The 25,858-nt window shown below is 39.6% G+C and overlaps 1 protein-coding gene across 7 annotated transcripts in view; it reads right to left on the bottom strand.

Moving 5' to 3' along the window:
* The window catches only part of VMP1 (vacuole membrane protein 1), a 70,594-nt gene that overhangs the window by 35,002 nt on the left and 9,734 nt on the right, over positions 1-25,858 (bottom strand). For 4 of the 7 annotated variants that reach the window (XM_074890346.1, XM_074890344.1, XM_074890347.1 and 1 more), the window contains 5 exons: positions 24,362-24,494; positions 21,987-22,077; positions 19,692-19,802; positions 6,701-6,868; positions 1,853-1,984 (listed from right to left, as the gene is read on the bottom strand). In XM_074890346.1, coding sequence (XP_074746447.1) covers positions 1,853-1,984; positions 6,701-6,868; positions 19,692-19,802; positions 21,987-22,077; positions 24,362-24,494 — 635 coding nt within the window. Of the gene's footprint in view, positions 1-1,852; positions 1,985-6,700; positions 6,869-12,628; positions 12,884-19,691; positions 19,803-21,986; positions 22,078-24,120; positions 24,154-24,302; positions 24,495-25,858 lie in introns of those variants that run through there. The other 3 variants (XM_074890348.1, XM_074890349.1, XM_074890350.1) reach the window with 3 other exon arrangements.

Below are 25,858 nucleotides of genomic sequence, written 5' to 3'. Positions count from 1 at the left end.
ATTTAAAAATAGACATCAAAACTGCTCATGAATAGCAATTACAGAACAAAGAGTGATAAGCTATGCTGAAGATTGGGATTTACTCAAGGTCATAGGAAAAGGCAGGCCTGTCTCCCACAGACATCTAGCAAAAACATGATTGAAGCCAAAAGCAAAAAGGAAGTCATATTAGCAAATGGAAAAAACTGAATTGTCAGTTTTATGAGCGCAATACAATTTAATCGGATTGTCAAAGCATCATGTTAAAAGAGTTTTATAGAAACCAAACCACAAGTGGAGTTTAAAAAGATTTTTTTTTTTTCCTGGCCATCCATCCACAAAACAACACGCTTCAATCCAAATTCAATTGCCAAGAAAATAAAATCAAAAGTACTGGTAAATAACACCATCATTTTTCTTAATTAATTACACAACGCCGTTCGTTTACTAAGGGCAGTCAATACAGCTAGCTATATTTTGGCCTGTCCTGACAAAATGCTCTCTAGCAAAACTTTTCTTCCCAAGAATCTTACTGTGCGTTCTGGAAACCAACTCTGGCTGCTCCCACAACTGTACACGCATATAATTTGCTGGGAGAGTTTCAGTAAACACAGATAGCATTTCAGCTCTCGAGTCATGTATTCGACTGGTTTCGGGCTGGGGGTTTTTGTGTGTGTGTGTGTGTGTGTATGTGTGTGTTTTTTGTTTTGGTTTGGTTTTTACCACAACTTGATTTTTATACATTTAGGGGTTACTTTGCAAAGCAAAGACTGATGATAAGAGTAAAGAAAAAAGCAGATTCCCCCCTGCATCTTTAAAGAAATAGAAGAATTTACTATTTACAATAGCAGAAACACCCTTTCTAGGTGGGGGGAGCTCTTGGGAAACACAGGGTTTACTGTTAGAATTACTAGATTGCACTCAGTATTTCCAGACAAACCACTTGCTTTCATGGAAAAGCTTCATTCGTTTTTTGAAGAGAAGAAAAAAAAAAAAATTAATGGATACATTTGTATCAAGAAAATACCCTGGCAGAACAGATGAAAGACAGCAGTGCATGGTAAATAGCATCTGCTGGTTTTTTAATAGCAGTCTCATGACCCGTTTCAACTTAGTGGCAGACAGAACAGGATAAGAAGGAAAAATACAGAAGAGAAATTCAGTGGCAAAGAATTTGAGGAAAAAATGTTTAATTTCTTCAAAACAGTATCAATAACTTGTTAAGAGGATGCAAACCCCTGACCCAAAAAATTATCTACGATATCTGACTGATGTACAGCATCAGTTGCAAACTATGCTGTAACACAAGCAGTATTTAATCCATCAAGAAAATAAATGACAAGAGCAACAAAAAGGGATTCAGAGCAGTTTGGTCGCATTTTCATATCAGGAAAAATATGTTTCCTCAGGCTGATGAATGGGTCACGCACTGGCCCCTGAGGGTGTTAGTGGCAAGGCAGGCAAATGTCATCCAAAGGGGATGATGAGCTGACTGAAAATCATCTCCCAGCCCAGAGAGGCTTTAAACGCAGCTATATCAACAGTGATTATGGAACAGCACCTCCTATGTCTCTTGTTTGTTAGCTCACTTTCTCCCTACCTTTACTGTGCTGTTCTTGGAAGTCTAAATAAATGCAGTATTTATAGCAAATACTTTATCTGCACTATTGTATATGCTTCAGCAAGTTGCATTCTTGTCCTCCCATCACCAAAGGTATCTCTACCCAGTGGAGGATCTTTTTCAGTCCCTGGGAAGTCCCTTGTGAACTCACACCAGCTGATTTTTGGCCCACTCCCATTTCATTGGAATGGTTATTTACTCCATCTAGTTGTTCTGTGTTTTATTAATTCTGTTGTTTTGCACTGTTCTTACTTGTGCAGTCTCTGCATGTTCCAGCATCTCCTCAAATTCCTGGTACTCTTCATCATCAGGTTCAGCACCAGAGAGTCGGGCCGCCCTCGCCATAAAATATGGAGGCAGCTCTCCAATGGCTGTGCCAGCACCCTGGGAAAAGAATAATTCTGATTTATTTTCATGTTTATTCTTAAATAGGAAACATGTGATATGCACAGTCCCGTGGACATTTCAAATTATTAGAACTGATGAGACCAGCTGCTTTGAGGAGTTTGCTTTTATCCACCAGGTCAAATTTCTCCCGATTTCAAACATAACATTGTTCCTTTGAAATCCTGCTTTCCCCCTTTCCTTGTTTAGCAAAACTCAGCTTCTCCCAGCGCAGACTATCACGCTGCAAGTCAGTGGCTCCCGCGTTGTGGTCTGCAAGGTCAAAACGACACGATCTGTGCATCTCTGGGGCCCTGCAGCGTGGCGCGTTGCCCAGCTCTGGCCGAGCTCCGCAGCCGGCGGCCAGCTGCGCCCGGTGCCGCGGGGAGGCTGCAGCTCGTCGCTGCGTTGCAGCCGGGGAGCCGGCCAGGCCGGGGGCCCTGCTATCCCACACCATCCCTGACTCAGCACGGCGCTGCCATCTCACCCCACCGCCTGATGCCAGACACATTTGCCGGCATGTGACAGCCCTTGCTCCTGAGCGGCCTTCAAAATAATCTGGGAAACTCCTCCCCGGTGCCGTCATGGAGTTTACTTGTTCAGTCATGAGACTTTGTGCAAGTGTTTACTAGAAAACAGGCTCTGGGTTTAGTACAGCTATGAGCAAGGAAAATAAGGTTAAGCAAAGCTTGATCTCGAGTTTTCTGTCTCCTTTAGATGGAATAAAGAAAGCCAAGAGAACTCGAGATGAAAGCATGGTTGCTTTCTCACCACAGGAAAATTATATTTGTTTTCTCAGGACATCAAATGACTCATTTCAATCTTGTGGGTAAATGCAACTTCAGTTTAACCAGGGAAAAAAAGAAAAGAAAGGAGAGACAGCTAAGCTTGAACATATGGATAAACAGAGGCTAACGAAACAGGAACTTGGGACTAAACTCAGGATGGTTTAAAAATAGGACAGGTAACAGGACAATAGTTGGGCACCACACTGGAAAAGCGCTAAAACTTAGCTACATGCAGATGGCTTTTCTCTCTTAGGGTCAGTGGTAACAAATGCTTTTCTATTCCTTTGAAGCAATGTGAAAGCTTTTCAATTTCCTTTGTTCCTGCTCTATATGCAGCTGCAAGCAAGAGAGAATTCCAGCTGCTGTGGCTATTCCAAATCAACAGGTTGTGGTTTTAAATACCGTCGCGCTTTGCAGCTACCCAAACTGTTAAATTCTTGGTTTAAGCATATAAAGTGCACAGCCTCATATGTTTATGCTCTTGTTTTCCACAGAAGAAAAATTTAAACCAGTACAACAAGATGAACTTCATTAATCTGCCTATTTCTGGCACAAGGGAAGATAAGCCTGAAAACAGTAGCAACAACGTTTCAGAAAAATTAACTTGAGGTTATGTTCTCAGGGTGATGCAAGAACAAAAAGTCACATTGCTTCTCCAGGCTCTGCCAATTTGCTTTGGCTTCATTTTGTTAACTGAGGAAGAGGTTTGCATGCATGTACTGGACATGAACTTTCTTTAAATTGGATAAGTCACATGCTCATTATTACAAAACATTTCAGAAGTGCAACAAAAATCATATGATTTCATGTCTGCTGGAGATAGGTTCCTTAAGTGCATTAAAAAAAAGCAGCAATTAAGGGACCCAAACCAGTAACTATTTAACTGCTTTTTGTAATATTAGCTGTCCATTTTCACCATTTAACTTTGAATGCCAATTTACAGGGCGATTCCTTGAACTAACAACAAATTGGAAAGGCAAATGCTAATCAAAATCCTTTTACACAAATACATTCAGAAAAGGAAACTGGGAAATTACTCCACTAGAAAGAGTCTTTTAAACAGATTTTATCCTGGTCAGGACACAGGCCGCCTGTTCTGCTAATCCTGAGCAATTAAACATTTTTATTCTTTCCCCTTATTTCTTGTAAAAAAACAAAAAAGCTGCAACACATTAAAAATGTAGGGCACTATTGAATTCCTTGTCCCTGTGGGATGAAAGGCTGTGAAAACTGGCATACACCTAGCAGATTGTTTTTGAGAGCCCTTCCGCAGGCCAGGACTAGCGGAGCCAACTTTTATGGTGATTGAAAAAAGCATCATTTTCATTTCACCTAATAATTCCTTAGATACAGTGATATTTAATCCTCGTAACACTCATTATCAGCAAAAATGGCTATCACTGACATGCAGGGGACTAGTAATGATTTTAATCTCTGGAAAAAACTACCTGGTTTAAGTTGGCTGAAACAGCCACTGATGTTTTTGTGATCTGAATCAAATCCCTTGTGCAGATAAATTCCCACATTCAAACCTTGCAGGATACTTAGTCTGGGCAGCTTTATAGTCAGAGGTCTGCAAAGTCCCCACTGGGACCGACCTGCTTTCAACATTTCACATGAAAACTTATATTGCTACCACCCTCCTGTCTCCCTCCAAATAATCAAGGAGATTGGCCAGATTTCATTTTGGAGTCTTTCAACATAATTTCACTTTACAAGCCTAAAGGAAACAGGCTATTGGTGGTGTTATACCTATTCCTCACAGGGCTCCATGTGCTGCATTAGGAGCACATCTGTATACATCCAATAATTCCTTTTCTTTTGCATTTATCCTGTATTTATCATAACTTCAGATTTTAGATCTAATTAGAAGTTGTTGATTCCATTAAAAAAGTTTTATGAACTCATTCAATCATACCCAGATTAGGAATTAAATTTAATATTCCTGATTTCAGTTTAAAAGCAGAAAATTAATTTCAATTTTTTGAAACAAAGGTTTTGATTTGCAAAAAAATCAGCCTTTTCACTTTCTGGAAGTCACTGTTACCTTGCTGTTAAGCAGACATTTGGTTTAAGAGTGACACAATCAAAAGTCAGATTCTTCAACGGCTTCCATAAAAAGTGAACTGGAATTAGGACAAAAGAAACATACTGGAAGAAGCAGCAGCAATTGCCAACTTGATTTGGCTTACAGGAAATTAGCAAGCAATGTTTATGTACTCATGAAACATTCCAAGAAAGCATAACATTACACTAGACACCACTGGTAGACAGAGGATGCTCCCAAGGGAAAATCTAGTGGAGACAGAGTTCAGTGAAAAGGTAGCTGACAGTGAATTTGAAGGCGAGAAGAAAGAAAGGGGGGGAAAAGAGTGGGATACAAATGTTCTGGCTTGGTCCTGTTCCCTTGACCTTTCCCTAGCCCGAACCAAGAAACGCAGCTCAAATGCGAGACTGAAGGTACCATTTGTTCTCCCTCATGGCTGCTCAGAAGGATACAAGCTTTCAATGCTTGCAGCTCTATTAACTCATTTCTAAACTACTGAATTCTCATCATAGTTCACTTATTTTCATGCTGAAGATTAAGCAATGGATGTTTACCCTGAGCTACATTTTTATTTTGCAACCCTAGAAACGTAATTGTAAATGCCATTTTTATTACTCTAGTTTCCGTTAAACAAACTTAAGCAGAGGGCAACGAGGAAGAAAATAAAAAGAAATCTTATATTTCTGGTCTTATAAGTACTTTTACGTTTAGCTACTTATCAAGCATTCAGGCAATTCTGTCCTCTCCTTAGAAAGAGTGAAATTTAAGATGTACTTTGCTTCTTGAGAAGGCTGTAAGTCCACTTTCTCTGGTACTATTTTAACTTTGGTACTGCTACACATTACTTTAGTCTGTAATGCATAGAACCTAACTGGAATTTTTGTAAGCAACACAGCTTCTGATAATAAGAGTTGTAGTGACCAGTTGCCTTAATATATCTTTTTGTATCATTAGAAGGAATAAGAGGGCAAACATCAGATACCATGTATTTTCAGAATTTCCTCTCTCTACATTTAAATTGGACAACCAAGAATTTAATAATTAAATCATCAGCTAAAACAGGAAGCCAGTAGTAAAATAAAGTTAATTTGGCATGCAGTTCATAGCAGATGCATCTGTGTAAACTGCAATTCAAAATAATCTACACGTAATGAAAAAAACATCTTAGCTGACCAAAATCCTCCAAAAATTAAACTTCCATAAAAAGCTGCGGGGGGGGGGGAAGGAAAACAGAAAGGAAGTTCCAATGACAGCATTTCCTAAGACCCTGATTCACTTAAAAGTTAACTTGCTTTTTAAGTGAAAAGTTTGCCATGATGGAAACAGGCAGAGAAAGAGAAATAAAATACATACAAATGTGCAACATAACACTCTCTTATTTAATCCAATCTATTGATGCAACCCAGAAAAACATTTCAGCTATGATATTAGGGCCTGAGTCTTTCATATGAGTAACTGCAACTTCACTCAAGTTACAGGCTCAAAATTTTTGAAATTATTTATTGCTTAACTGCACGCAGTGTAAGATCTGAGAGCTGCAAGATCATTTGGCATGCAGACGCCCTTTCTGAAACTTACCTTTTACATCAACAGCTTTGAAGTACATGAATATTTACTGCTAGAATTTAGAAAAGTAGTCAACACTGCAGCTGATAAAAGATAGCCCAGTAATATCCTATTACTTCTTTTTAAAGGACATTAAAACTATCCAGGGCTAGAAGGTTCATCAGAAAGGCATCTATTTACACTACAAATACACATGTCACTGTTGGCAACATAAGCCATCGTTGTTTTGGTAATTCTGGAATTTTTGTGTATTGCTGGACACAGAAATTAAGTACATAAATTAAACTTGCTTAAGTTTGATAAACCAAACCTTACCCACATGCAGGCCTCCAGCCTGACTTTTGAGATGATAGCCCATAAAGAGATGGATCCTTCAGTCGTCTCCTCATCAGGGCAGATAATTTGATCCGGGTAAGGAGGCTCAGGAAAATTAACTGAATTACATTCATACGCAGCAAGGGTAACTGATGCTATGTGTGGACCCTGAAAAAACACAAGTCATTTCAAATGCATTTTATGTTAGTTATAATAAAAATGAACATTAAAACCCCACATTTGTCCCTGATACAAGGAGCTTAGGCTAAAACTTAGTGTTTCTCACTTTGGCCATTAATAATCTTATATATGTAAAATGTTCTGGGTTGGTTTTGTTGGGTTTTTTTAGCCCATCTAATATTGATCTAGTAATGGTCTTTCAAAAAAAAAAAAAATCATTCTTGTGATCCGCTAAAAATGTTAAGGAGCCTTTCAGCTTCTGCCATGCCATTGTACAGTAGTGTGAGGTTGCCAAGGAGAAATAAGAATCCTTACTTCTTAAAACCCTGGAAAATTTTCAAAACTTTAAAATGTTCTCAAGTTATTTATGGCCTACAGCTTTATTAGAGCAGGTGTTTTCCCTACTGTTGCTTTTAGAGGATGGATACATTTAAATTTTATCTTATTTTTTAATGACTAGGACTTCATGACATCTTACAGTGGACCTTCTTAACTTCTGGATCTTTCTCCAAAAAGTAGTTGCTTAATTTGTGTCAGTTTTTCTGCATATACAAGAAAGTAACCTTACTGCTGTTTGTTAAAAATGGTTTGAAACATAATTCAAAACTTAAGTGTTATTTAAATGCCATATAATTGACTTAATTCTAATCTCCATCTTACATTAACAGATTGTTTTGGACAGACCTCCAAATAAAACTAGCATAAAATCTATCAAAAAATTTAACTGCTACATACTTAAAAAACCTGAAAGAATTGCCATTATTTTAACACAAAAGAAGTGAGAAGCAATTCAAATAGTCTATGGCCTGAACACTAGGCATTTTAGCTAAAAAAGAAATCACTTCGCAAAAGGTCACGGAAACACATTGTCTGGGGAAGAAGCAGGAAAAAAAAAGTACCGAGTTAAACTAAGGTCTTTTCATAAAGTCGCAGATTTAAATAAATTTTAAGGCTTTCTTTAGGTACAGAACAAATTACACAAACCTTAACTTCTGCCATTAATTATTTGATGGGTTTTGACGTCTTGTTGGAAAACATTGTCAACAATTTTCTTCTACGTTTTTTCCTTTAAATGAGTCATGTTTTATGAGACCAATAAGGGAGCCTGATACCCCCCACCCAAATCAAAGCTAAATTTATTACAGAATAATGACGGAAAGTGTGATAGACCTCAGCACTGCTGTTCCCCTGTACAAGGCTTCCAAAGCTCACTTTGAAATGCAGGAGTCAGAGAAATATTCAGAGGACCCCGCAGGCTTCATTTGCACATTAAAGGGTGAAATTCCACAGCAGGTCTCACACAAAAGGTGAAGCTCCATTGCTTTTTCTAGACTTGCTGGGAAGAAGATTTTAGTTGGGTTCACTCAAGTCAACATTTCAGGTCCCACCGATGAGACCAGAGTACTGGGCTTATGCAATTACATTGACAGTAATTTTTTAGTGGCAGTGAAAAAAAGAATGTTGAAAAAAAAATCAGTTATATTTTTCTGCATGACAGCTGAGACTACTGTTGTCATATGTAAACAATTCAAAACAAATTCTCCTGGCATACAATTGGTAAGAGACAAGCTGCTCTGATACCAAGCAAATTCTTTTATTTATTCCTTGTCACTTTACAGGAGACTAATTCAAAATGCTTTGGCATAACTTGGAGTATATGAATACATAGATGTAGCCAGCTGGGATGAGGCACAGTCTCTCACAAGAAGTAAAACTGAAAAAGAGGGGATGCAGAAATTGATACACAAGAGTGATTTTGATATGGAAGGGAGAACAAAGAACGGATGAATGAACCAATGACTAATAACGTATACCATCGGCACTTCTGTGGGCCCCAATGGCAATGAACTCTTTTTTGGTACTTGTAGCAACATCATCCCTGTTCCCAGCAGCTTCATATCTAAACAAATAACGTATCTCTATTTTACTCATCGAGGACGGATGCAAAGAGAGAGCTGAAACTTTCCTAAAATTGTAAAATACATTTATGGCAAACCTGGGAACTTCCTTCTCCGCCATACTCTGAAACATAGGGTATTTAATGCCATCCCCTGCCTGCCCCTCCCCAGTATGACAGCTACCTTGGGACAAAAAAGGTCTCAAGCCATCTTCCTTAAATTAATGGTTTTCACCTGCAGAAATTTGTAATAAAATTCTCTTGAATAGCAAATTTGCATGGAGGAAATCCCCCCCCCGCCCCCCAACTTGAGTTGCAAATGAGTATTTCCTATGTTCCCTTGAGAGTAAGGGTAAGGTTGCTGCCAAGGCAGTGAGATACGGAGAATCAAGAAGTATGGTTTTCGGTTCCACAAAATTTGGAAGGCAAACCACACTACAGTATAACTACAGGCAGCTGCGACGGGAGACTGTTAGTTTCAGTTTTATAATAGTAAGAGATAAATTTAAGTGCTACTATAGCAAGGCCCCCACCCCCTCACAAGGTTTCAGTGATGGCATTACCAGCATTTCTTCTCAAACTGCACACAGGGTGTGTAAAGAGGATTGTACAATCTCAGGAGAGCAAGCAACGACAAAATGCCTAACTGGAGACTGCTGCACAAGCTTCTTGCCATAAGCAGCTTCTCTCAACAGAGTTGCCATCCTCGAAATGGCTTAATGGTCTCAAAACATTGCCTCCTGTTAAGGGAGCTCTCCCAGTCTCAACAAATGTCTGCAAAAGGAAAAATTTTACAAGTAGCCAATGGAAAAAAAGGCATTTCACAAAGCAGCTGTAAGCGGCCAACGAGCCACCTGAAGACTACGCCAATTGAACATAATTCTTCCACTGCAATGTAAACAATTCTATAATGGAAAAAAGTTGGAGTTATGGAACCCACAGAAGCCACATTTTAACTGGAATAAGAAATAAAGCATAAACGGTTCATTTAGAGTGATGAAGTGTGGAGTACTGGAACTCAGAGCGAGCCAAAGGAAAGCAGAACAATCCTGTGTCCTCCTCTGGCAGCGGAGCCCAGCTGTCCTGCTAGTCAAATGGACAACGTCTCACAGCTTGGCAGGCTGCATGCAACATCTCTGACATCTGCTTTTGTTCTAGCTCAGCTCTGAAAGCTCACATAGAGCATTATACTTTCACAAAGCCCTGGTTACCAAGCACCTCAAAACAATAGTTGGCTAAACAGGGCCATGGTTGCAATGGGGGGGGGGGGGGGGGGGGAAGAGTGGGAGGGTCACTGAAGGTTTCATAAGAGAGGTGCCATTTTGCTTTATATTTAGCAATAGTGATGGTTTAACTCTGAATGGGACAGGGAACCAACTTCAAATAGGCTTTAGGTGCCACCTTTGGAAAATCACCGTCAGTATACACTCGGATGTTTTCTCTATATTCCTTCCTGTGCCAGAAGGATTAATTCTCATACAATTTTTTAATCCTCTTCACAAATACCTCCTCCACCCTCTCCTCCTCCTTCTCTGTGTGGGGCTGCAGTAAATACTCAAGAGTGTTTTGCCTCTCTGCAATAGCTCAGTTTATTTCAACACTTTACGAAAACCATTAAGATATCCCCTCTTTGACTCTGACTGCAGCTCTACCTTTGAAAAGGGCATTTGCAAAGCTACTTCAAACCCTGTCATACCAGACAACAAATACTAAACCCAGGCAATTTAGTAGACGTGCTGCTTGCCAAACCAGGAAGAGTCGCTGAAATTCAAGGCATGTAAGATCCTGAACACCAACGGTCTTTCCCTCACCCTCTTCCAATGATTTTTTTTTTTCTTTTAAATTGCAGGAGGCACTAACAAGGGCTAACAGAGAAGAAATTGAGAAACATTCTGCTGACTCGGGTAAGAAACATTTGCTTGCCACTACGGACAACCAGAAGGAGCCTGTGGTTAGGCTGGAATGAGATTTGTTAGAAATATCTGTACAATTTACAAATCAAATAAGACAAGATCTGGTCATTAAGATCAACTCAACATAAATCTATTTTTTTAGCAATAGTAATTTAGGGGAGTTTGGAAATCCCTATCTACACAACCCTAACGTCTCATAGAAGGCAACCTCGAACTCAAACTCTCAGGCCTTCAGAGAGGTTTTAGTTCAGTGATTGAAGGCACCCAAGTTAGAATAGACACTGCTAATCCTTAGAAATAAGTTACTTTAAATGCTGAAGTACTTAAATTTATTAAATTTTTAGGCAATATAATCTTTTTATCTATAAATTATGCTTGTAAATTTATCAGTGCAAGTAAAGACAGCAGGCACATGTAAAAAAAAATCAAGAAGTTAAAATCCTTAAAAACCATGCTGATATGTATAATTCTTACAACAGAAATGTCTCTATCGTAAGGAAAAATGACTGAATATCCAATAAAAAACAAATCATATTTTCACATTATTAATCATTCTGTGCACCTAGACTGTGAACACAATTAAAGCTATAAACAAACTCCATATCAAGCGCTGGTTTCTCACATGCCCCTTCCTGCTGAAGTGTTATGAGCACAAGAACAACTACATCTAATTTTAACCTTTTATTTTTGGGGAAGATATAATTTTAGACCGGCTCTAACTTAGAAACATTTCACAAAGAAAAGTGATATGTCTGCCAGCAAGAAGAATATTACACTGAACTCATCGCTGAACTTAATGCACTAAAAATCTGTTTTCCTCCATGGATACACTGCTTTTCATACTGGGTTCAAGACTCAGCCCTTCCACAGGGGGGAAACATGTCATGCTATATTTGATTAAGATAAATTGGAAAAACAAAAGCTTGCTTCTCATGGGAAACATCCTGCAAGCGTTGCCCCAGGCTGCGACTCATCTCATACTTATCTATGAAGTCACTATACCTCTCAAGAAAGTAACACCATGTTACAGCATTTTTTTTATCTCCAAGAGCAGTGGACAACTACCCACAAAGAAAATTGCTCTGTGATTAAGAGGGAAAAGCTTGATCTGGAGGTGACTAGTAAATATGTCAATCTAGTCTGTCTGTGTTACAAGATTAAAGCATCTCGTGACTGTATATAATGTCTGGTATGCGGCGCTGGCTGTAAAACGGGGCTCAGAATGAAGAAGGATCCTGTACCTAGAGCATCCTCAAGTGACACAAATATCCATCAAGCCGTCAGGGCTAGTTTTAGCAGATCATGATGGCATTTCAAGCGATGCATTAATTTTACAATCATGTGTCTGTTAGCAAGTTTCTATTCCTGCTTCAGTCGAGCCTTGCCCCACAGTGCAGAGCTGATGGAAATTCCAAATGATGAGCCACAAACTCTGAATATGACTGAACAAGAACCATCGCGGGAGCAGGCACATGGTACCACTGCATGCATAACAGGGCCACGTTGCTACTTTGAGGAGGAGTAACATGAAAAGCAGATGTTTTGTAAGGCTGTGCCCACGCTACTTTCTATAGGAGCAAACAGACTCACGTCAGGGAAAGGCACAACTGGAAGAATCCAAGTTTATACCCTGGTGCTGACAGAAGACAAAAATAATCTGTCAGCATTCTCTCCCTGCCCTTCCCTAGCCACCCACTTACTACTTCTGAAGAATAAATCACAGCATATATTCAAATTGACACTAGTAGTGATGAATGACTTTAACATCTCCAATTAGAGATCATCTTGCACTGTTATCATTATTTCCAGCCTGTTCAAGGAAACAGTGATGTGAGAAGTATACACTTCAGGCTGTGCAGCAAAAAAAAAAAAAAAAGAGCAGAAACTCCAAAGGAGCAAATGAGGAGAAAGCATAACATGACCTCCCAGCAGACTTACGAGAGACAGAACTAGTGATGAGGCAGTTGACAGCAGATAATGAAAACAAGGCATCAGCATCTAGAAGGTAAAGTCCATCAACCTTCAAAAGGAAGAAAAGGGTGTACTGATCATCTCACTAATTCCTCAGCTTGGTGCAAGTTCAAATCACTATAGCTGGCCAAGACACTCAATACAGCTTAAATATTAATATGACATCAATATTTCGCAGACTTCTGAAAAGTCAAAGCAAGGCAGCTAATCCTGCACAAAGGGAGGCACTTCTCATTAGCTGTTTATTGCCACAGTTCCAGCTTTAGATAAACTGTCCAGACTCTGACGTACAGCACTCTCAGCAGCACTGGAAGCCATACATGGAACTCGCAGTCACACCATTTGGGGCTCTGACTCATGAGGCCCAGCAATTCATGGTGGGGCAATACGGGAGGTTATTGCTTCCAGCTGTTCCCCCAGCCCCTACGCCGGAGGTTACCACCCTCGGAGCAGGACAGCAGGACCCGCAGCGTCCGCTTGGCAGTCGCCAGGCTTGCGCCCAGTTGAACTGAAACCACCATCAGTTTCAACTCACAGTAACGCTCCAGAACGGGGGCTTGGGGCTCAGTTCACAGTCTCTCAGACTGAGCTGCAGCAGTTGAAGGGATTGTTTTTCCACAGCATAATCTAACCCAGAGTCGCTGCTTTTATTCTCTGCAGGTATCTATTGGTACCTTACACATACAACACCAATGAGTGCACTTAGAGGGACTAAGACTCCAAATGAACATTCTTCTCCTTGAAAATATCATTTTTAATCTCAGATTTTTTTAAATGCAAGCAAGCCACCAGAAGATTTAAGAAACACCCAGGTTACACAACTAATCTGGTAGCAGTGCCCAGTGTAATTCATTGGACCCTTCCAGTTCATCAGTCCATTATTAATATCAATGCTGCAGTTTCACACAGAACAGAGCCCATTGAGCTGTTAGCAGGAGTTCCCGTCAAGAGATGGTTAGCAAAAGTGATTTTTTTTAAAAGTTATATGTTGATTCAAGTATTCCAGGATGTTTCAGTTCATTGTAGAAAGCTTAGGACAGCTGGAGGAAGTAGGTTTAAAGGCATGAAGGAAACAAATGAGAGAGTAAGAGTCACAAACAACCCTCACACAAACAGGATCCATTTCAACTTATTTTAGAATTAATTTCTGTCTTCTGCACCCACATGTATTTTTCTTTCAACTACCTTAAGTCAATAGCAGTAATCTGAGCACAGATATTCGACAGAACCATTTTTTATTTCATTTGTTTCAGGCTTGCAAGTTGACATGGGAATTGAACAGTATGGACTGGAAATGAACACCTCACTTAACAAAAATAATTCAGTGCTAGAAAGGGGAGCACTGCTGCGCCCTCCCACCTGGCTGAGGCAGCTCAGCTTTTGTTTCTTACTTTTTCCTTTACACACAGAACCCACAGTTCTCTGGGTTACTCACACCAGGTTTGAATGATCCACATGGAAAGAGCAAAACTTCTGAAGCTGACAATCACTAGCAAAACTCCTGTATTAAAGTCACAAGTAAATAAATAGGGAAAAAAAAATGAAAGTTCTATGGATTTCCAAATTATTGTCTACTTCATAAAAGTGGAGTAAGCCCGGTTTTGTGAGTTTTTCTTTTTAGAAACACTTTAGTAATTTTACCATGAGTCTCCTTACAAGCTCAGCTCCTGGAACCAGATAAGTAAAAGAAATTAAATCTGATTTTAAATAGCTTTTAGCAGTCCTGGCAGGAAAAGGTTTTTTTATTTGTGGGTTGGTTGTTTTGGGTTTTTTTTTAATTATTTACACCAATAACTTTTTTTTTTTGTTTTTAAAACTAATGGGTGCATTATTGCACAAGGCATCTGGATTTTAAATCTTCAGCTCTAACCTAAACCAGTTCAGATAGGGCCAAAACACAACTCATTTCAGCTGCAAACTACCACACTTCTGGGAGGCCAGAATGTGACCCCTCACCAAAGCCAAACCCTGGAACCAATTCAGAACAAAAGCAAGACATTGAACCCTCAAGTCCAGATAAATTCAAACTGTCTCTCTGAAGCCAGCACTGTCAATAAGGACACTGTCTTTCTAATCCACTTCTCTTTATAGGCAGTTTTCTGTTCTTTTTCATGGCCTGAAATTATTGCTGTGCTCTCTTCCACTCTGCTACAGAACACCCCAGTAAGAATTAAGTGACAAACCCACATATTGCAGTTCTGAAAAAATTCGAACTCTTGTGTGACCTCCGCACACAAAACATTCCTATTGTACCTCACGTTTCCTGTTTGTGCTAGTCCACAACCCAGCGACCAGCAAAAACCTTTTCAGCAGTTGCTCCACTTGGCTCTATCAGCAAGCAAGCAGAGATCCATATTTAAGAAACAAAAACACAAACAAATGCAAACAGCCAAAGCTCGCTCTGCACTTTTGACCTGCAAGGAATTCGCTCCCATTCATCCCCCACCATTACGGATTATAACAGACCATACACAGAAGGGACATTTATCATCCGCTTCTCGCGCGAGGCTTTTTGATAGGCATTAATTCTAAGCTGATTCTGTTTGCCTCGGCCGCATCTTTTGCAATCTATTTGCCAGAGCTGAACTGAAACCAAATCACGAGGCAGAGCGTTGCGTGAAGATGGCAATGGCGGCGCCGTCCCAACCGAGCGCTCCACCTAGTGTCCCCCGCTCCGCCGGCCCTCCGGCAGCTCATTCATTTCATCTTGTGGCAGCAAACCGACCTCTCCAAGACGTACAAACGCAAGAAATTCCTGACGAGTTACCCTCAGTCATCTTCTTTTGGTGATTAGGTGATTCATGCCATTTATATTTTAATATACCGTCCATAGAAGAGAAAACATCTCGGGACTAAGAAAAAAAGCTGCGTGCTGCTAAAAACAGTATTTAGAGTCGTTAATCATAATAGTTTTATTTCCTACAGAACCACATCACGATTACTATTTTTAAAATGTTGTTTTTAAAGAATTGTGAAAAACCTTTAATGGACTTTGGGAAAATAAGCCAGCAGACTTGTTTTGAAAGTGTCAGAATAAAAAGGATTCTTGGAAGAGTGGCCTGCTTCCCTATTTCTGCACTGAAGATCTGCTTTGTGCCAGCCCTTAGCTTTGTGCCAATTTGCAGCACAAGAATTGTTTCCAAAAAAGCCATGTCAAATTTTACATTTAGGGCTGGCTACAACTAAGCAAGCAGCATTAAACTAGGAACCAATACAGCAGACAACGTTCAGACCCTTTATAACATATAGAAAGTTCCTGAATCACAGAAATAGCAACAAAAAGCCTGTTATCACACTAACAAAATTGACCTCTCCCTCCTACACCAAGATGTACGCTGGAAGAATGTTCTGGTGACCCACAAAATCCAAATCAGATGTGAACCAATATTAACCAGAGGCTGTAACATCCCCCCCACACTGAGACTGCTTTAGACTGTAAAATCTACTTTAAGCAAACCGTTTCCAAGTAATCTCAGCTAACCCCAGGATCTCTCCTGGCACTTGAATTCATGCTGCTCCAAAAAGCAGCTGGTGAGAGATGCTCTGAAGAATCCAGACAAATGACAGTTTTCAACACTGGAAAAACAGCTAATCAGGCCAGGGAAAGCAAATATCCAGAGTCATTCATATACGGCATGTATTGCATAACTACTTCTGTGATTTGCCCAGCTAACAGGCTGTGCTTATGAACAGTTTGCTATGAAAATAGTTGTGTGCAGTAAAGGGAGGGCTACGTTTAAAAAAGATGCACCTGTGTCACAGCTGAAGAAGTTCAGGCACACTGAACAGGTGCCTACATGCCATCAATTCCTACCCGTTGGCCCTTCATGGCAGAGACAATACTGCAAGCCTCAACAAGAGCTCAGCAGCACATGGGTGGGCCCAAGAGCATTGTTCTCTAAGCATGTAATTGCATTCCCAACAATCTCACTGTACATACAGATTTAAAATGAGCAATTAATTATAAGCAATTGTAAACCACTTACTGAGCCTATTCTCTATTGCCAGCAAATCCAGCACTATAGCAGAAGAGGATTTGCTGTTTTGTAACTTTTCATTTCTTTGAATCAATAGAAAAGTAAGCTTTAATTACATTTCTTCATTATGATAAAGTATATGGAACATGAAAAGTAGATATATAGTAATGTAAAAATTAATATAGCAAGTTCCCTGCTTAACCTAGCATATTTCTACTTTTAGAGGCAACTGCTGCACAACTAACAAAGCAAAATAGTTTCAAACTCCTCCTTTTGAAAGCTGGAGCTCCTAACTGCATTGTTTCCAGATGGATTAAATCCAGAATACTATTCTGAAATAATTTACTGCTAAAAGTTGCACCAACAGTCTGAAGTTAGTACTCCATGTTGCTTTTCACAAGGTGTAGGCTCAGACTGAGGAGCTATTAAGGAGTGTAGTACTACACTGATAGCATATTACATATAGATATTGCTGACACAGCTGTACAAGAATATTAACAGTTCAGGTACTTAAAATGGCAACACAGTTAGAGCAACTAACTTCTGTTTTTACACTCCCACTGCCATCTGCTGGCTACAAAGCCACAGACACACCACCAAATTATGAACCGTGTTCAGACAAGCCTTCGGTGCCCTGAAAGTGTTAATTGACCTGAATTTACAGTCCATGCTAATCACTAAATCTTGCACAGGAGAAAAAGAGGAAAACAAATCCTTGCTCCTCTTCTTCCTTCACTCAATGCCATTACAGAATTCCCTCAGTGTAATAGAAACATGCTGATCTGCCTTACATGTTTACAGCAAACAAGTATTTCTCCTGTAGTGCTACACATTAGATGTTGATGGTGTAGTTTAATCACATTTTATTGTATAAGCACCTTCTAACTATTCAGTGCAATCTACTTTGTTTTCTCCCTCCTAACCAAGTTATGTGAAACCCTGCCTCTTATGTTCCAAATAAATACCTTTGCTAACAACATTAAATTTCTTTTCCCAGGTGATGCACCTCCCTGTTACCTTTGGGAGGCTGTTCACCTCCTAAACACCCACCATAAATTATATTGATAAGCCAACAGAGAAGTTATATTTTGCATATACGGTACTTTAATGTCAGCTCAGGTCATGGCCTAAATATATCCACTAGGTTCACATAACCCACAGGAAACCTTAAGTGATATGTAATGCAATTTAATTTGCTTTCTATTAAATTTAGAACTATTTAAACATCTGGATTTTTTAATTCAGAGTAGAAGAAAGGTCAATTCATTCCACCTTCTTAGAGGAAAAAAAAGAAGTGGTGCTGTCCTATGAAGACTTCCTTTATCTGACAAAATCATCTTGGGAGTGGCCTAGGGTATAAAATGACAGCACTCTTGCTGCCCTGCGTCAGATCACTGTACAGCAAAGAAACACTACCCACTTTCAAATGCAGTTTAGAAATGGTGGATAGTGTTTCTTATTTACTGGATTTCTGACACGTGTAAAAAATTAAGAATAGAAACTGCATGATAAGCTCTCCAAACTGCTTCAAAGAGGATGTCTAAAATCATGAAATCTTTGGTTAGAGGAAATCTTAAGTTGACTCTCACTGGTTGATAGCCTAAGAAAGTATTAAAAAGCACAAGATTAAAATCTATCATTTAAACTGTTTCCTACTTGCTGATTTAAATCATGACCAACTGGTTTCTGCAGCAAACCTGGAATTGCTTTCCTCTCCCTTCCTCTCTGTCCTTCTGAATAGCTGGTGATCCCATCCTGCTGCATTTTTACTCTCACCGTAGCCTGGCAAAGAACCCAAAGCGAGCTGAGTTTGTGAGCTTGACTCCACCTCACACATCACTCGATGCTGGTCTGCCTCTCCAGAGAGCCAGAGCATCCCAATTCAGGACTGATGGTTTTGATTGATTTTCCTTCTGTCCAGCCCACGTGTCTTATTGTCCCTAAGCCATTAACAGCATCGTCTCTGCAAGTCAAAGGTCTGTACTTTGTCAACTCACTGCTGTCTAAGCACTAGCCAGTGTTACATAAAAATGTTTAGACACTGTGTTCATTGGCTTCACTGAATTTCCATTTCCAATCATTTAGACTGACAGCAATACTTTTGTCTAGAAGGCTATGCATGCATAAACTTGTTACTGTTCAGCAATAGTTTCCTTTCTCCTGTACTTTCTGCCTCCACAGTCTTTAGGAGAGAAGCTACACTAAGTCTAAGATTACTGCAAATGCAGCCCTTACAGATGCCATTCGATCTAACAGGCTTTGCCCTGCTGTGTGGAAAAGCACGAGTTTCTTGTTTCTTGTAGTGTTTTCTGTGTTATTGTTAATGATTAAAGCAGTTCTGAAAGTAAACATCTGTAATTGTTCCAAATACAAGATGACATTTGTTGCATAAACTGGTTTTAATTATTTTGTGGCCATGAATCCTTTTCTTAAATCCAGGACAGTGGTTTCATAAACAAGGAACTAATCCAATGGCCAAAAGCAAAACACACCCAAACATTTCCCTAACTTTCCTAGCTAAGTTGAGATAAACAACATCATGTAAATTTTCAGAACAGATATTATTTTATCTTTGTAGACAAACATTTTTCTTGCTATTATTTTCAAAGCAAAATTAATACAGACTGAATTTTAAAATAGCTATTTCAGTGGTTTCAGCTAGAAAAACGACCATTTTAAGCTACTAAAAAAAAAAAGAGTATGCTAAAAAATTTTAAATGGAAACATTTGAGCTGCACACACTAGAAAATGTTTGATTTAAATTAGGAAATTAGAGGATAGAGCTTGCAGATGTTGACTCATTGTTTCAAAGTGAGGATTAACAGCAGGCTCGTATCTACAGTTCAACAAACATATAGCATACAAACTACAAAACAACATTATAGAGTATAGAATATGAGCATTCACTAGAGCCCAAAAGCATTACCCTAAGTATTTCCTTCAGAAGTACTTAACCTCTAGGACTTAAGGGATATTCTTTATTCACATATTGTAAAATATGCAACAATTAAAATACTTGATTCAGAAAGAACATGGTATGGAAATAGCCTTACCAAATAGAGCAGAAAGGTGTGGAGACCTGTTCCAAGTCCAACAGAGGACAGAATGCCTAATCCTACCCAGTAGGCACACCAGAAGAACTTTTTCTCCATATACCGCACATACTGCAAAAGAAAAGTCACAAAAGAGAAAAAAAACAAGAATGGTGATACCTCCTAGGGGAGAAAGTTAAAGCTACAAGCTAACACAGATAGTTATCTGGATTACAAGAACTGAAATATAATCCTAGATACTTTTATTTGCAATTTATTACAATTGCAACACAGACATGTACAGAAAATAGCCCACTTTCAAAAGAAAAGCCCACACGCCTTAGAATAAGCATGTTTCCAAGGAGACAGATGAAAAATTCAGGTTCAATAGTAGAGGGTTGAAATCCAGAACAGGCATACTAGGTGTGAGCAGTGAGCAGCAAGCCCCAGACGGCATCTGCTAGAGCCCAAGCAGTGTGCAGACAGCTCAGGGAATTGCCTGAACACATTAAATAAAGGAATAAAATTAGCTGTACTCTAAGTCTGTTGGATGTTTTATCCTGGACCAGTGAGTAACCAGGTTTGTTACTTTCAAGAAAAAATTAAAATGTTGGTTGTGTTGCACACAAATGAGGGAATATGGGAAAGTCACAGCAAATTGGACATAAAAAGTCCGGTTGGGTACACTGGAGAGACAGGAAGCAGCATCTCCCTCTCACTATCACGAGAGCAATACTAAGAGGATGACCCAGGCCATCAACGTGTCTGCACCACAGCCCCAAGAAGAAGTGCCATTTTATGCCATCCATGGACCAACAGTACCAAGATGAAGTTTACCAGGTCTTAAGCAGGTTTCAACCAGGGTGTAAAAAAGTCCTGAAAACAGCAAGGGAAAACCACAAGTATACTTTGCTATTTTGAGTACACTTTTGAAAAAAAGTGGCTTGTATTCACGTATACATAGATGGTACACAGGGACAGGTAGAGGCAGTAGTGGGACACAGACACAGCTCTGGAGGAAGGGGGATGGACAGATACCTGCTGGCACACACGACTGAGACCACCCGTAACGGAGAGCTTCAAGCACTGGCTGGAGCCTGCAGGTCACACTCCCCTCGCCAGTCCCAGAGGCACAGGTTTGTTCCCAGCAGGCTCAAGGAAAGCTCTGGGGCAGCGCTGCGGGGCCAAGCCTTGGCACCAGGGAAGCCCTGCAGTCAGCTCAGGGGCCATGTGCCTCAACACCAGTTTGCCAGGGCCATCTAGTGGCAAATGGTGAGTGCGTCAGGCTCCGGCCCTCATGCTGACCAGCCACCAACCAGGGCAGTCTTTAATAAAGTATTTGTCTATCAGGAACGGGACACTGATTTACCATCCACCAACTTGCTCTGCATGTAAGTGCTTCGGTCTCACGCATGGGATTGAGTGAGCAAGACTGCGGTGAGCTGAAGAAACTCATATCACTGCATTTCAAGACCCGTCCTGGGAAGCCAGGACTCCTGTTCCAGACCTATGTGTCCCTCAGGCAGCCAGTGACACACCACAGCAGGATGGACGTAAGCAAGTTCTCTGAAACTGGGAACCTGCTGATTTTAGAGTCAGAGCGGTAAGATGATTCAGTTGCACAAGGAAATGCTGTGCAGGGTTTAAAAGGGCTGCCTGCCCTCGGGGAATATCTGAAATTCAAAGAGAAACGGGGAAGGGAAAGGTGTAGACAACACCATCACCTTATGCTTAAGCAATGGCTTACACTTCAAGTGATGCAAAAGCATCAGTCTTCACATACAACAAAGCACAAAATTTTTTGAACAACTATTTGAAAACAATGGGGGTATGAGAAGCATCATGGAACCAGATTTGAACCATGAAACCATTTTATGTCTATATATGCCTATCCTAGCTAGTCAGGAGACCCTTCCATAGAAGCAGAAGAAACATATCTTGGGAAACACAAAGTTCTATCATGACTCAGCTTAACATTACATCTCAAGAGCTCACACCACTATTAAAAGCTTGTTAACAGCAGATGTGAAGGAGTGCTGCAGCACTGGAGGTGTGCTTACTCAGGAACAGATGAGAAGTGGAACACCTACAGATGCAACAGAATAGATCAAATAGATCATTCCCCATCTCTAAAATGCAACTCATCCACACACAGCAGAGAAGAGTCACGACATGAGAAACAAATATCCTTAGCGAGTAGGAGTTCAAAAGATACATTACAATTTCATGAAGACCCCGTTCAACTCCCAGTACATCTACTTTAGCACAGGGACAGAACTATTAGTCACTAAGGAAAGTAACTTGAAAACCTCATACCTGTTGATGTGTTCCTTCAATGTAATATGTAGCTGTAAGCACTGCAAGCATCAGTAAAAAAGACACCAAGATACTTCGCCGATGCCACAATCTTAAAAGACAAATGGCAATTAGGGCTTGTCATAATTTAGCATGCATTTCAAAGTAACTTATTTATCCCTGTAGACTGGGTCTGCGTGGATGTAGTCAGTAGGGACAATGGCAGCTGAAAAGTTTGCTATTATAAAAGCATAAACCTCCCAAGAAAATATCTGGGCTGCCTTTATTCTTTAGGGAAAAATCTCTGCTTCACTGTCAAGTGAGATCAAAGTTCAGCCATGCATTTTTATTTTTTTTTAAATTAAGAAAAACAAAGTAACTGTCTGAAAACAAACATTCAGCTTCTGCAGCCAAGACAGTCTCAAACACAGGGCCATCAACAACATCCACGGTTAAGCAAAGTGCAAAGCGGGCACTGCACTGGCCCTGGGCAAGGGATGAGCTGTGGGTGGAACACAGAGTGCCAACTTCAAACTCTGTGCTGGTGGGTAGAACCACTGTGACAGTAAGAGGAACAAATCTTTACACTACTTTGGATCCCCCGATCTATTGAAATTAGTATCTCTTGTAACAGCTCAAAGTTTAATAAATACATTTTAGATAATTATGCAGCGTTAGGAAGCTACTACAGTTAAGGGGAGAAGAGTGTTTTCCTATGTAATTTGATACCAAATTATTTTTGAGCCTGTTTAGTTTCACATAAACATTCTGTTTGATGCGTATGTGGCCACACACAGTAGTCTAGCAAATACATTTATTATTTTCTAGGAAACATATTATACTGTCACCTAATGCTATAAAAAAGCAAGTGCTAGCATCACTTAATCTCAGACATGAAATTGCAAACTTATCTATTTAAACAGACAGAAAAAGATAGAAATATGAGACATAATAGAGGAAAACAGTCACAAATGTTTCATATTAAGCAAGCTGAAAAAAGTCACTCTAACTTTCCTTTAATCTTAAAATAATTTGTGCTGCTTATATTAGCATGACAATTGCATTTTCAAGTGATTGTCATAATTTAAATCACAATTTACTCAAGTGGAACACAGGAGACCATTAAGAGTCAATCTGAGGTCTCAACTTAATAGCTTATAATAGTGTTATTTTCTGTAAAGATATTGTCATGCTGGTGCTAGACAACATAAATCTGCTGCACAAGAGGATGCAACTGCTATCTGTAACAGAATTTGATGTCTAGGAAGCCATGTAATAGCTTAAAATAAGACCTCAAATGTTATTTCTGCTGGGTTTAAATAAATGCTTGGAGGTTGTCAGAAATGGCTAACATAAGACCCGATAAAACAGTTCTCAAAGAAACAATTCCCAATGACAGTTGAAAGAATGCACATAGTAAAATAAGTAAGTTTGGGGGATAGATTTGGAGGCGGGGGGATGTATACAAAAGACTACACTAAATAAACCTGATATTTTTCATACAAATCATTTCAGAAGATCAGAATGGAAAACAGAAGTTTCTCTCTGTGGATCTTCCGTGTCAGCACTTCAAACCTAGCCCAGAAGGGTCAATGAACACAGCCACTATCACCAATCTCACTCTGCAAAGGAGCAGGCCAACACCTAGAATCACCCAAGGTGACATTAGATCCTAGCTTCTGACTGGGAAAATGATTGTAAATTCAAACCCAAACGCCAGAGATTCCAGTTACCAACACAGCACTAGGATGGCTGCTACTCTTGGCTTTTTCAGTTGCCAATTTTACTCATGTTTGCCTTTTGGCACTCTAAAACATTTCAAGCCTAGTGTGTTAAAAAATAGCTGTGCATTTCGGCATTAGTAGGGGATGTTAGGACTGCTATTCACAAATTTTCTAACTGGAATAAAACCCCATTTTAACCAGTGTGTAAATAATACTTAGCGAAAGCGTTTTAATAAATGATTTCCTGCTGTGAAAGGGACCACGTATCTTAGAAGCAAAGTCCTCTTCACAGCATCATAAACATCACTGCAAGTTCCACGTAATCCTGAACCCTGCCCTAGCTGAGCTATTTGAAGATCATTCAGCGATACTAACACATACATTAATAGATCAGTACTTAACACTGCAGTCATAAGTACAGTATCTCTTGCCTTAAGGATCCCTAAACACTGTCCCACTCCTTCAAATTGGAATATTCAACTCTTCAGAAAGGAAGTTTGCAATTTTCTTCCACTGACAAAATATAAAAAAATATACAAAAATAAATATTTTCTGAAAGAAGAACTTTAAAGTTGTGTATCATCAGGGAAAGCGAGATGTCAGAATGACCTACTGAATCAGAGCATGGGTTTCCCCAGAACGCTTAGTAGAAGTTAAAGAAATGATCTTTACTTTATGGTCCATTCCTTCAAGTTTATTAGAGTTTCCAGGAAAAAATACTGCAAGGTAACACGCGGTTGTTTCCACAGTACAATATTCAACCTCTCTTCTCGGTCCCTTCGCTTCCGTTCACTCAAAGAGGAATCTGCAAATGTAAAGCAACAGAAATGTAAAAGCACAGGCTGACAGTTCAGATTCTATCCTACCCAAAAATATACCAACTTTTTTTCTTTTTCTGCTTTGTTAGGAAGTTAATGTGAGCTCCCAGTCATCTTTCCTGCTCATCACAAAGCGTTTGCTCCAAGTGCATCAGAAATCAGGGGATGTCCAGCAAAGGAAATAAGGTGGCTTTTTTCTTCTGTGTAGCTGACAACCGCTCAAGACTCTGGCCCAGGGTGCAAAAAGTCTGGCATATCTATCAGCCTTTATGCAAGGTACTGCACTACTAGTGACAAATCAGCTAATACATTAGGTCAAATGAGATTCTATCACCCACCACAGAGACCACATTTCCCTCTGAACTTTTGAATTTGGTTCTCTTCCAAAGCTATTCTCAGACCTCTCCAATCGAACTAGATTGAATTACACGTGCTCTTTATACACTTCAGTCACCGTGTAACTGGATAACAGCATCTATCCTCCCAGTCAGGATCCCCAGGTCACAGTAAGCCTCACCACGCTGCTCAGCTTCTCCAAAGTAAGCCCAGCAGACAGGAAGTGCTCCCAGGAAAAGGGCCTGCTTTTACACCACAGCCCTTCGCCGCACGACACTATACATTTGGTTGCTTTTAACTGCAGTGATTTGGTTATAATTCAGCACTCAACACTACTGTAACACACTACCATATAAGTACAGAAGAAAGGTTCTTCTAATAAATGTATTATTTTGCGCTTACATGAGTCAAGATTTTCTTTACAGTCAAGATTAATAAAACCCCTAGCTACTTTTTGGATGAGAATGGCTTGTTCAAAGGTTGCCAAGCTAATGAGTGGTAATAATTTTTAAACTTTTAAAGAAAATCAATTCTGAAATAAGAGGAAAAAAAAATAATACCACAAAACAATGGAAAAAATACACAAAAATAACTTGTATCCAAACAGACACCAAACTTGTTTAAACATCACTTACTGTACAAAGTCAAAACATACGTAGTTTTGCATACATTTCAAGCACTGCAATAATACTCATAAATTTTAAATTTGTGAAAAGCTGTTTCATTTGAAGTATCAATCTAATCTGAACCCCCAGCATATTGTAACCCAAGATGTATTATTTCAGTCTTATTCCAGTACTTGAAACATGCTGCCTTATCAGATGCTAATATTTACATAGAAATTGCATACCTCGTTAGTCACATAGCCCACTTAATTTTGTATTCTAAGCATCAGTTGCTTTAGATGAAGTAACAGAAATCCTACAATGGCAAATACTGCTGGATAACATCCACATTCCCTCAGAGTTACAGAATGATTTAAGACTTCAAGTAAAAGCCTTTGATTTGTTCCATA

The sequence above is a fragment of the Strix uralensis genome, chromosome 20 (genome assembly GCF_047716275.1).
Source record: "Strix uralensis isolate ZFMK-TIS-50842 chromosome 20, bStrUra1, whole genome shotgun sequence".
In the NCBI taxonomy this organism is placed as follows: domain Eukaryota; kingdom Metazoa; phylum Chordata; class Aves; order Strigiformes; family Strigidae; genus Strix; species Strix uralensis.
The sequence above is the reverse complement of the archived record's forward strand: the minus strand, read 5'-3'. Positions and strand labels throughout refer to the sequence as shown.